At 37.9% G+C, this 13559-nt stretch overlaps 1 protein-coding gene across 2 annotated transcripts in view; it reads right to left on the bottom strand.

Annotated features, from left to right (window-relative positions):
- The window catches only part of GEMIN8 (gem nuclear organelle associated protein 8), a 32122-nt gene extending 19133 nt beyond the window's left edge, over nucleotides 1-12989 (bottom strand). For both annotated transcript variants that reach the window (XM_069875040.1, XM_069875032.1), the window contains exons 1-3: nucleotides 12934-12989; nucleotides 9259-9295; nucleotides 6122-6548 (exon numbers count right to left, since the gene is read on the bottom strand). In XM_069875040.1, the coding sequence (XP_069731141.1) occupies nucleotides 6122-6548; nucleotides 9259-9261 (430 nt within the window). In that variant the 5' untranslated portion in view covers nucleotides 9262-9295; nucleotides 12934-12989. The remainder of the gene's footprint in view (nucleotides 1-6121; nucleotides 6549-9258; nucleotides 9296-12933) is intronic.
- Between the last annotated feature and the right edge of the window lie 570 nt (nucleotides 12990-13559).

Raw genomic sequence — 13559 nt, 5'->3', positions numbered from 1 at the left:
TTTGCTTGTTATTATTTGAGCAATTGTATTAAAATTGAGACCCCAGCATGCTCTTTGGAGACCTGTATTCCCTGGAAGTTTCTCCAATTTTTGTGGATATAGAGCTGACTTTTTGAACAACGACCACCACTACCGCAACTACAAATGAAATGAAACCTAGATGATTCTTATCCAGCTAAGGTAATAGGTAAAGGTAATAAAAATAACAATCAGCAGTATAACACTCATGTTATTTATTTCAGTACTAATACCTGTTTATGATTTGGTCTTTATTTTACATTGCCTCCATAATTTCAGTGTACTGCAGAGCCGTGTTCTGACAATTTAGACGCAAGTTCTTGAAAATATCAGGGGGAAGCTTTGATAACCAGATGGACAGGTTTGGTACTTTGGAGGCCAATAATAATTTTAACAGCAATGAACAGCTGGATCAATCTGTATTGAGTACCTCATATGGGTGCAGCACTGTTTGCCTCAGTGTGCTGCCCTACCAACCTTCTCTCTTTTCCAGGGAGACAGGTAAATGCTATCACTCCTGTATAAAAAGAAAATAGACACAAATTCCTAGAGCAAGTGGTGCTTTAGATTCCTTGGAAGGGCTTGACAGCAGATTACATCACGAACTGGCACAGGTGCTCAACCCAGACACTGAAAAATATAAGAGTGACAATCTTCCCTTCACCTTGGGGTTTAAGATGCATCATACACTGTGCATAAGTCACTAGCTCTCTTCTTCCTGGAAGGCATAGTTTGAAGAGAAAGATTATTATATTGGATATCTGTTTCTAAATTTCACCCATATTGAAAGCTTTCGTGGATGTAATAATCCTAAACAGCATGTCCAAGGTAATTCTCTAAGTCTGTAAAGATTACCAGGTTGCCATGGGTAGCCTAACAGCCTCTGTCTGTCTGTCTCACTTGATTTTGAGCATGTGAACAAACGAGTTTCAATAAGACCGAGGCAGATGGAAGTCTCTGAACTCTGTTTCTGCCTCCACAGCACCCACGTTTCCCTAATGACAATGCACACGAATTCCATCTGGATGCTTCCGATAAAACTGAGGCACAGTGAGAGATGGTGAAAAGCAAATGGTGTGTCTAAAGTCTTGGCATTAACAACACCCCATTAAAATTAGCAGAGGTAAATTGTGTGTCTCCAAGCACATATGTACAGGGGCTCTGCTTTATAACAGAGACTTAAAGTAGAATATTTTGCTGCCATGCTCTGTTGTAGATTTTGAGCAGATTTTGTAGATAAGAAGCATAGGAAGTACACAACAACATTATATCCTCTTCCATCTTTGTCCTTAATAATGCTTTTCATAATCACTTCAGTGCTGTAAACCCTGAAACTTTTAAACATTCTTGCTACAGCAGCAGCTCCCCCAGTTGTGTTAGAAAGTGCTTAATTCATAGCTCACACTGTCACTGTGGACTTACAAAGCTCAGAGTATTACAGTAAAGGCAGATGAATTCAGATTTATCAGTGCAGAACTCAGTCAGAGCTCTCCCCTCAGTAAAAACATTTAAAGATTCAGCAATGCTGCACGTGGCACTCAGATGGAACCAGTAATCGAGGAATTTTAGGAGAAATGGAAAAGTGCATAAACTGTGCAGACAGACTGCCCAAGACAAGTGATTAGCACAGAGCAGCTTTTATATCACTTTTCCCTAGAGCTGTGTCTGTCAGCATGGTCTCACCTGCTCTTTTCCACAGCAGCTGCAGCTGTTTTCACAGGCTACCCTGCAGGGGCGAAGAATTAAGAGAAGACTGGAGGAGCCACTCAGAGCAGCTGCAGATGCTAATGGCATAATCAAGCAGGCAGACCTGCCTTCAAAAAATTACCAGCACCAGTTCTGAGTGTAAGTAGTGTCTGCGTCTTCCCATACCAAACTGTTCTTGTCGAAGCAGTCTTCCATAACAGCCTTCTGAAAGCTATTTTCAGTCAAACGGCAAGACATCGTTCCACACAGCCTCTCAGCTCTGGGTTCTGCCTGGTGGTTCTTTGCCAAAGCTTTGCAGAGCCCAGGTATGTCACAGCAAACGTCCTCAAGTCTTGGAAATCCCACAGACACAAAGCAGGCAGTGGCATCCTGCTTGTCTGACCTAAAACTGTATTGTCACGTGTATTTCCTTCTTTAAAAGAAAGTTCCAACAGCTAATTCATCACAGCCATGAAAGTGACCGTGTATATGACAGCAAGCTGCTTTTTCCTGTTTCCATGGGATCCTTCTGAGACCAGCAACTATAAAACTATCTGTCAAAAGCAGATCTAGCACATGGATGGTGAGGGACAAGGACACTGAGAGGAGCAATGATCTGTCTCTGTCTTGCACATCTTATTTCTTGCAGATATAAACAGGTTGCTTACCGTACTCTGTCCTTTACAGAGAAAAGGATGCTTGGAGAATGCACTACACTACCTAGGTCTGAGAGGTATAGCAACTTAGAAAAATGACTTACCAACAGCCAGAGGGAAGACGTTTAAATGTAACTAAAAACATCCCCAAGAAGCACAGTATATTACGATCACCAGTTATATGAAGAATCAGAACAATAGCACAACCTGACAAGAAAACCTCCTATAAAGTAGAATCACTAGATAATTATGATGGCATATGAAGAAACAACTTAAGAGGAAAGAAATTAAAACTATCTGTAAGGGATTTTAACCAAATATATAATATATCTAGAATATTAGATGAGTTTGTAGTGCGTTAGATGTCTGAGTTCATACAGCCTTAGCAAAACTCTGCTCACAATTCTTTCAGGGCATTCTAGGAAAACATAACTTGACTGCAACACGACATGAATATAAAACCTAGAAAGAATTTGACATGAATACAAAGACAAAAAAAAGAGATTGTCTTAAAAGAGGCTCTTTGTGAATGACTGTATCACTGCTAAAGTGTTAAATCATGCAGCAAGGCTCAAAAGGCTTTACTGTGCAAGTCAACCAATGACTACAAATGCCCACTGTGAAAACAAAAAAATTGCTACAGAAGTTAGGAACCTGCTTGTTCAAGTTCGTAGCAATTACATAAAAAGTGAAAAAAAAAATAAGGTTTTCTTCTTTGGCTAGTTTGATGCAATGGCTTTCTTATCGTTGAAACTTTTAGCTTTGCGATTAGTGTTAATATTTGTATTTCACCTTCCAGACAAAAATGCCTTTCCCAACTACACTTCAGGCCTATTTAAGTCTTCCACAGTTAAAATTTGCAAGATCTTATTTTCTGATGTCTGTGATCATGTTTACCTCCAGCAGACTCTACATCAGGCATTAGAAGTGAAGAGTCTGACATTAGCAAGGCTCCATTTTAGTCGATTTGTTTATCCTTCTACACATTGATGAGACATTGATCATATGTGGGAACCAACTATGCCTTACTTGGTAAATCAAGACTGTCATTATGCACCTCCAAAATAGCTGCATTAATGCTGCATAGCGACTTCTGATTTTGCAGGGCCTGAGAAACACCAAACCAATGGAAGTCATCCTTCACAAAGATAAATCAGATCTCCATCCTCCATACCAATATCAACTTCTTTACGTGTCAAATTTCCTTTTATATTTGTACCATCACTCTTTTCCCATGCGTCTCACACTTCAGTAAGTTGCAATAAACATATATTCAACTCTAACATAGCATTTATTTTAAGAGAAAAGAAAGCCAAGTGTCGTCTCCACAAGTACATATCAAGGTGCAGGGGTCAAAGGCTGTGAACTCCACCTGGGGCCAGTAATTTATGCTAGAGAAAGAAAACACAGCCTTCCCTTTGATTTTCCCAAACAGCTGGCTTATACTTCATCTGATCATCCAGGTCACTATTGGTATTCATAACTAAACAATATAATGCAGTTCAGAGAAAATTTACAACTCTTAGCTCAACATTACAAATGTCTTTTCCAGAGCTGGATGCCTAAATTTTAGGCATTACTAAACTTTATAGTGCCCCAGTTTCTCTGGGGCAGCCCAGGACATACCACTTGGTATTAAAAAGAGAGGAAATACTTAAATAATGGTGCTTTTCTTTTGTGGATGCATTATGTCCATCTTCCTGAGCATCAATACAGAATGACAATCATTCTTCAGCACAGTATGGAAGATAAAAAATGGCAGTATCATTATAGATTGCAGCTTAACAAACCCCTAAATTTCATTTTGTTCAGAAAGAGCACCCAGGAAAATTAATAACAATACCTCATAAAATAGAGTGATATCACCTTCAACACAGTATCCATACCAGCTCACTTGACAAAATCAGATAAACAATGATTTCCCCCTCTTGCTGCTGATGTTTCTTCTTTTGAGAAAGTTCAACGGAATTAAAAATGTATTCTATTTTCCTTCCCACTCCAAACAAGAAAAAATATTTCTGAACAAGATCATACTGTATTTTTAATTACTCATAAAATTAGCGCTTATATAGCACTACACACCCTAGAGTTCTAAGGCACTTTTAAATTTCAATTAAATCAGGTACTTGTTTACTTTTTCATATTTTGAGGAAGTACAGATTATTATTATTATCCTCATTTTATCAGGGAAACTATTAAGGAAACAGGCGTGCAGTAGCTAAAGACCAGATTTTGCTTAAATTTTCATGAAGATCTGGAATAGTGCTACCGAAATGAATGGAGTTACACCTGCTCAGAACTAGGTTGCAACATGGCACACAGCAGAGACCTCATCATACCAAAATGCTCCATGTACTGCTGTGGTGAAAGGAACAGAAGTAAAATCTTATAATGAGTCACAGACTTTTTCTGGATTTATGAGCTCATCATAAAGAATCAAATCATATTTTTAGCAAGACCAGTCAGTGAGGGGCTGGGAAAAGATTAAATAAGCATGCCAAGGTCATACAGGACATTTATGACAAAGAATATCTCTGAGCCTAGATTTCCCAACTTCCAGGGTATCACTTCAATCACTTGCACACCTTTAAATACCACTAACCATAAAGACAAAATGAATCCAAAGAAAATGTACTGCATTTCTAGAAGTAGTCGAGCATCTTAAAGCTTTCTGTACCTTATCAAAGAATGTTTCAACAGAGAACACCGAGCTGATTCTGCACAAGCATGACAGGAATGGGATGCATATCAGGCACTACCACTGAGCTCATTAACTCACCTTTCTCTGTGAACTATAGCAACTGTGTGTGCATTATACTGATGGGAAGTGTGAAGTTAAACTCAGGTGTTTCAGCTCATTGGATATCCTCTGATCAAAGAACATAAAATAATATGATTTCTATCTCTCCCTCCTAATCACTGCCTTTATTATGCATTTTTACAACATTTACCTCTTTCAAAGAAAGCTCTATTAGGTATTTCCTATTGGAGTCACATGGGAAAAGTTATTTTTATCATGCGGCTTTCTTAAAGCAGATAATAAATTTGCCTGCAACATTTGTGTATGCAGTAAAGCGTCAGTAAAGTAAAATGTAGTATTTTATTTTTTTGTAAAGATTTCACAGAAACAAAGATGACCAGTAGCTCTGAGGATGAAGACGTGAGAAAAAGCATTTGGCTTATATTCCCTGTTTAAGGACTTGGGTCCTGTATTAAGATGCAAAACAAAGAGAAACCTCTGGTTTAGTAGAGAATGATGAGTACCCTAAGGACGTAGAGGGAGAAGAAAAAGGCTGTGGAATTTTACTGTAGGGTTATCCAAAAAATAACAAACAAAATGTTTGCTCCATGTTACAAAACACACTGAGGATTACTCTAGGGTTTAGTAATGTAGTAAAGCACTTCCTCTGGATTCCCCTCTCAGACATATAACATGTTAGCTAGATTTAACCATAAAAATTTGGGAGTTTTTCCTTTAGCACTGAAGATGAATACTGTCTTCTGGACAAGTGCACTACTCTGCTCTTTGCAGTTGTAATTTTCTCTCTTCACAAAAAAACCTTCAAACATTTTCTGATGCTTTTTCTAATGAGTAGTCTTTAAGTGCATCCACCAGTTTTGCCCGTTTCATTCTGTTTGGCTTGCTCACGTGCAGAACCTATTTCTGTCACCTGTTACAAAACCTATAAATGCTGAAGCCACCCATCACTCCATGTTATGGTCACCAAATACCAGAAAACACAGAACAAGCATGGACTTACGCAGTTCTTCCCGGTGCCTCTCTGTCTGTGCAAAAAACTGACGAAGCTCCTCTGTGATCTCCATGTTACTCAAGTCGTATTCTATCTCCCCTTCAGACTCAGAGTCTTCCTCCATTTCAGAGTCCCTGTCAGCATCCTCCCGCCCTTGGTGGGCAGATGTGTACTGCTGAGCTCTCCCATGGTACTGATCTCCACCATGCAGGCTATAGCTGGAAGAATAGTTGTGGGTATGTGGGAGATCATTCCCATCCCAATCTGAGTAGTGGCTACTTGGAGAGGTTGCAGAAGGATGCCATGGTAGATGATAAAAGGACTCCATGGCTTTCCTGTAGGCTATCTGGTGTCTACGCATCCAGCGCATGGCTAAGTCATAGTGCTTCCAGTATCTTGCATACACTCGCTGAGAATACCATGGCTCTGTGTCTTCCTGTGGCCAAAAAAAATGAAGGTGAAAGAACATAAAACCAAAAAATAAAAAAAGGAGAAAACAAATAGTAATTGAGGAGAGAAACACTGACAACTCAAACACAAAAGTCTTCCTTTTAATCACTAGTCATCCTTTTCCTACATTACTTCATTACCCTGACAAAAGATTGTTTTTGTATTAACACAACTACAAATGAAGAGTTAGCAATAGACAAGTCGTCCTGTCTAGAAGGACTTTCAAAGTGTTTGTGCTACTACAGTGGAAACCAGTTATTTTTAAGACCGTGTGGATGCCGTGTGGGTATGTTCCACTTTTCCTTGGCCACTCACATGAGTTGTAAGAACTGAATCATTCCAAGGTATATGTATTACAACCTACACCTGATTTCCAAATCCGCAGACAGAAAACACAAGAGATTAAAATTCCTCCATATTAAACAAAGGCATTCATTTTATCCAGTAACATATTTCCTCCATCGGCCTGCCAAAGTAAGTTTCCCAGAAAAGGTCAAATGGCAATTCAGCCAAGTTCATATATCCATCATGGCCTTGATCAAAAATAAGACTGTATTTAGCCAAGTGCAAGCTGCCAGTAAATTCCCCTTTTGTACTCATCAGCAACCAACATATGAAAAGGGGTAATAAAGTACCACTGATAAAGTACATGGAAAAATAGTTCTGTAGAATGAAACATACTGTAAAACACCTTCTGTCTTGCACCTAATCTTGGTTTTCCTGAAAAAACACAGTTTCATGCTGTTCCAACTTTACCAGCAACTACAAAGCCCCATAGTCCCACTAGCCTTAAGCCCTCCTTCCTACAGGCTACCTTCATCTCCCTCCTCATCCTACTCTCAGAAAGAGGAGATAATAGAGAATCTTAAAAGAATGCCATAAAGTAAACCAGAGCCTAGAACAACTAAGATAAATAGTAAAAGGTTTTTCTTTCCCCAACATCTTAATTTCCACAGAAAATCTTTCATCTGGGCCAAAACAGAATGCCTGTGATTTAAATTAGAAGAATTTTAATTAAGCCATGTTTTGGCAAACACTCAAAACTACAGCAAGATTAGCTGAGGTTTTCAGAGATGAATGTGACATTTGCAGTCCTTTATTAGTTTTTTAAGAAAAGGGCATGCAAGACAAAAATCTTTATTTAAGCATGTTTTCTTGATCTGCACTGGCACCGTTCCATAGACTTAAAGGCATGATTGTCTGGAAAAAAATATCCCAAAACAAAACAGAAAAAACCAAACCTAAGAAATCCTTTTCATTTAGTGCTAATAACATCAAGTGAGGTTAATTTCATTTACTTACATTTGTTTTCACTTTCTCATTCTCAGGCAATAACGCAAATGCTAAAGAGTTTAGAATAATAACTGTAACTCTGATGTTTCTCTTCTTTCTGCAAAACTGAGTCCATTATCCCATAAGAGATCCATAAATGCTATTTCCTTTTAAGGTCATTGGTAAATGCTCTCAGAAACAAAATACTTACGGATAATAGAGTCCTTAAAGAAAACCCACTTCAACAAACTTGCATTCTTTAAGAAATTCTGATAAAAAATTGCACCTTATTTGTGAAGGGCTGTGGGGCTCAGCTACATGATTTAAAAATCCAGACAAATTATCTTTCTGAAAAGTAACAGTTCACGGAGGTGAAACTTCATCCTGATTCTCCTCTTGGTCTACCATTGCAATGTTACAACATCACGCATTTCAGAAGATTTATCCCTAAGATGAGTGGGTGCAAGAAAAGCATCTGCCTTCCATATGGTATTTCTTCATTCTTAATCATCCACTTAAAAGCTAGGATGAACTGTTTTATTTACAGTTCTTGTTGTGCTTAGGAATGTCACACTGACTCCTCATCCTTCATCAGTCAGATGAGAATGTCCTGTTGTCAAATCCAATACATGGATTCTAAAAGTTTACTTTTAGAAGATTTTGTCTTTTTCTCCTACTACTTAAAAATCCAGTTCTGAAACATCAGGAAGCTTCACAAATGCAGGTATCTCCTACATTCTATCTATTTCCAAAGAAGAGAACATATTCTTTTAAAGCTCAAAAAATTATCTCCAGTTCTTCCAAAGCATTTCTAAAAAGGGCCTTGAGGACTTTACTGAAAGCTCTGGAATCCAGCTGGCTGACTTGTCTAGCTGACTAGCTCCAGTAGTTAATTTAGAGGAAAGAAAGAAAAAAAGCCAGTTCATGTAGACAGAACTGTGATGTTGGCACCAATCCAACTACTTTTTGTGGCTTTTTTGTTGAAAGTGACCCTTGAAAACCCCTTTTACATTTGAATTTTAAAAATACATCTGTTAAAAAAGAAATTACAGAAATATTTTACATTGGGGTGGAAAAGGGAAAGGAACACTTTAAAGTCTGACTTAGTTCTATGTCTGTGCTTTTTCAGCTGTAGAATAAATGGAAATAAGAGACTTCCTCAAGGAAACAAAAGCTATAAATCTAGGGCAAATGATCAGAATCCTCTGTTATTTTCCTGTTATGTCTCTGGAGTCTTCCCAGGAGTAGACAAATCACTCACTGTTGCAATCTGAATTCTATTTTCAAAGTAATTCAGCTACTTCCACATTTAATTTTTACATATCTGCACTGACAGTTCAATAAAAGTGTTTCTTTTGTATGTGTGCATTTTGTATATAAAATGTGACTAAGTTATCACACAGAAACCCATGAAGACCACTTACCATATCTTGTGGAGTTTGTTCTGGTGATCCAGACAAACTAGAAAAAAAAATAGCTTTTTAATTCATAAAAATATATGCATTAAGATGGTCACAAGCACTGAATATACTTTTGTTAAACTTCAGTGTTATGGCCTACAGCTATTACCTATCCCTTCTCTGTTGCAGCTAGCTGAAATCCCTTATTTATAGTTTAACTACCATCAGCAGTAGTTCCACTCTTTAAAATTCCCCACTAAAATAAAGAGGTTAAAGGGGAACCTTCTATACAATGCAGCCAAAACTCCTGAGTCTGAACACAGTGCTTCCCCATTACCCTTTTATTTTCTGTTTTCTCCTATACTTCATTCTTACACAACCTTTATTTTCCAAATTAATGCCAACAAAAATCATAAACTTGAAACACAAAACACACTGTTCTCAGTTTTTAGTGGTGTCTGTACAGGGACATCTACAAAAGAAGCAATTACCATAAAATGATTAAATCCATCTTGACTCCATTAAAGTAGTAAAGTTTTTGTTGAAATCTATGGCACACTTATAACCATGTACAATCCCTTCCTTCACTTTATTTCTCTTTTTTTCAGACATCTGATCTTGTCACCCATAAAACACAGGCCAATTCAGGTTGCAATCACATTTTTTAAATGTGAGGAAACAGTGAAAGAAAGAGGGACAACTGGAGAGGGGTTAAAAAAAAAGAAGAAAAAGGGAGAGGAGACAGGGAGAACAAGATACCATAAACACTAGGCAGGATTTATAATAACCATCATTTTCACTGTGATTTACCAGCATGAAACACTGAGAAATCTTCTGAGTCCTCTCCCTACCCAACAATTAATTTTATTACATTAAGATGTTAGTTGCTTCACCCAGATATTTCTCCCAATGCTCTCACCATCAGCTGGAACTTTATGTTAGGTGAGTGCCAGTGAAAGGTAACAGAAACTCATTACGCTAAATGACCATTGCTAAGACATGGTCAAATGCTAGTCCCAGCAACACTGGAATATAGCCAAGACAGTGCTTAGAACTGTTGCAGATTTATACCAGCATAACACTAGGATTTTTCAAAATGCGTATGAATACGGTACATATACCAGTTATGTTTTGCCTCATATTTAACAATACTGATTAAATAGCAACTTTTTGCCTCTCCAGAGAAACTGCATTGCATGAAAGGAGGACAGGGATGGGTCATGTAAAAAGAAAATGCAAATCATGCAGCTACCACAAAGGCTAATAATTTTTCTTTGCAAAGCCCATCCTAAGCTCAAAGCCATAAACCCTGGGTCACACCAACCCATCTACAAGAAGCCCTACATACATGGGCAGCCCCACTGCAAACAATGGGACGACTATTGCGAACAAAGGATTGGAGGATCAGGACTTGGGCAACCGAAGTGTGTGAGTCCATTGTATTCTCTCCTGTCTGCTTAGAGGATGAAGAAAACCCAGTGCTGAGGTCACTGTAAAACACTGCTGTGACTTGTAACACTCAAGTCACATACATACATGAAAGACTCCTGGGATATCTACCTTTGTTCATTTCAAATACCACATTTCCCATGCTAGCTCTCTTCAAAACTTTAATTTCCACTCTCATGACATATACATGTACTTTTTGTCCCTTTCCCATATGTATCTGGCTTCTGTCAAGGCTGCCATACTGTCTTTTTCTCATGCTTAAAAAATTATGTCCATGGTAGCAGATTTTTCCATCTTTCACTTCATAAAATATATATGTATTTCATTTTCACGTTCACCCTAATTCCTATACGACAAAAGATTCTTTGAACTAGTTTCAGCATAGGAATCAAGTTCATGGCTTAATGGGAACAGACTTTGTAAAGCAGTAAGTGGTGAAGTTTGACGCTTTGTTGTTAATACACAACATGTACATATGCTCTCTGAAGGGGAAGCAGGGAAAAAACACCGGCAAAACTATCCAACTATATTAGTTTACCAAATATGAAAAACCTGTTTTGCCAATCACAGAAACTTTAATTATTTTCATAAATTATTTATGAAAACATTAGACTACAAATATAAAGCAGAGCATAATAATGTTGCAAGCCAGGATGCTAAATTAAAGAATGAGTTTGCTTTATTTTCAGCTGAATTATTCTCCCCAAACAAACTACATAAAATATGAAAGATGTCAAGAGGAAGAAAATAAACGTGGTAGCTCTACTTCTATAATTTATACTTTAAAAGATAAAATATGGTAGCAATCGAACATATTAAACTCATCAGAAAATGTAGAATTTAAAGTAAGGAAGAGATTTCTGTCTATGTTGACCATTAATGATGAAAGCTATTTTTTGATAAATGTTATTACTTCTTTTTCTCAGTTTTAAAATATTTCCCCAACAATAATTAAATATGGATGTACTCCCTTTCATCAAAACATGCCTGTCTCCTAACCAACTTGAGGCAAGTAAGCACTGGTGAAAATAAATAAATCTGATCAAAGCAACAACAGCATTTAATTCCACTGGAGTCAAAAGAAACTGACATAGTATCTGTCATATTGTGAGATACAACCATGAACTACTGTTTTTTACAATTTGATCATATAGCTCACACTACAAGAGCAAAGCCCTCTTGTGGTGTGATGGATATAGTGCTGCCACAGGGCTGCCATACTGGAGGCAGCAGGTACAGCTCAGAAAGTATACGGGATTTGCTTTGTTCAGAACACTGATGAGCAAAGGATTAATTAACCTGTTTCATGGTATTAAGGGAAAAACTGAAGATGTTATTAAAGGAAGGTGACATTTCAATAGATTCAGCAGATTTCAACAAAAAAACACCCAACTTGTATATAAGGCTTTCCTGAAAAAGCAAACTATGTTTAAAGCAGAAATGCCCCAAATAACAGACAGCTGACCACATTCTTTGCCTACTACTGCTTTTGTCCCTGCTCCTGTAGCCTGTGAAAACTTCATTCTTCAGTCAGGCCAGAGATATATCCAAACTCAGTATCCAGTTTCTGGCAATGGGTAGTAAGAGATATTCAGTTAAATTTAACACTACAGTGTGTACATACAGGGATTACTTTTTTAGATACATTTCTCCTGATTTCAGTTAGTGGCAGTTCAGATACTTTGTTCAGCTCCAAACTTTTTTTGACATTTAAAAACAAAATGTATCATTTCAATGTTTCCATGTCAAACCATGGCAGCAAGTTTCACAGTTTAAGGTGTGAAACATCAAAATACACATCTGTGCTGTGAACTTGCCCTACTACATACTCTCTAGAATATCTGAAGAGATATAAGAAAAACATGCCATGTAACATCAGTAGTGTGCATCTTCCCACAAACACCTATTACATTCTAATGCTTACTTTTGGTGCAGAATTACCACCAGAAAAGAGAAATGTCTGAAAAGTGTTTTGGCATTCTCTGCTTCAGATTAATACTGTACATTGATGTTGTATGATGGTAACTTTAATACCAAAGCACCTTGGTTATGCAAAAATTTAAGCATGTGATGGCTGAAAGAGTTGGCAGTACAAGTATTTCCCTTGAAAAGAGGAAAAGGTAAAAATCCCCCACACTATAGACTGCATTCTTGTTTGTGAACAGCAGTAAATACCTGGCTAGCACTTAGGATACAGCTATGGCTGGTTGTCACCTCAGCAGGCGAGTCAGCTGAGCTATGAAGACCTACCTATCACTATGGTATCTTCACACCAATGTCCTCACGCTGATAGTAGCGATTCCTGCAAACAGAAGGGAAACAAATTACATGTGAGCCAAAACTACGTTAATTGCAGGGACAACACACACTTAACCACTAGACCTGCAAACAAAGAAAGCAAATCAAACTTTAGCGCATGTGCTATGTCTGTTTTGACAGGAGCAGAGCCTGAGACAGCGTCATCCTCAGCTGCTCCCAAAGAAAGGATCGTTTGTCTCTCAGATTCAGGACACAAACCTAAAAGCTATTTGGGCCAAAGCTCAGAGGTCAAAAGTGCTATAAGCTGTACAATTACAGAATCATAGAATTGCTAGTTTGGAAAAGACCTTTGAGATTACTGATTCCAACCATACCCGTCCACTAATAAATCATATCCCTAAGCACTTCATCTACCCATCTTTTAAATACCTCCAGGGATGGTGACTCAACCACTGCCTTGAAACACCTGTTTCAGTGCCTGATAACTCTTTTGGTGAAGAAATTTTTCCTAAAGTCTAATCTGAACCCCCCCTGGTGCAGCTTGAGGTCATTCACTCCTGTTCTTTCATCTATCACTTGGGAGAAGAGACCAAAACACACCTCCCTACAACCTACTT

This window comes from Phaenicophaeus curvirostris, chromosome 1 (assembly GCF_032191515.1).
Source record: "Phaenicophaeus curvirostris isolate KB17595 chromosome 1, BPBGC_Pcur_1.0, whole genome shotgun sequence".
NCBI classification, from domain to species: Eukaryota; Metazoa; Chordata; class Aves; order Cuculiformes; family Cuculidae; genus Phaenicophaeus; species Phaenicophaeus curvirostris.
This window is presented reverse-complemented; position numbering and strand designations above follow the sequence as displayed.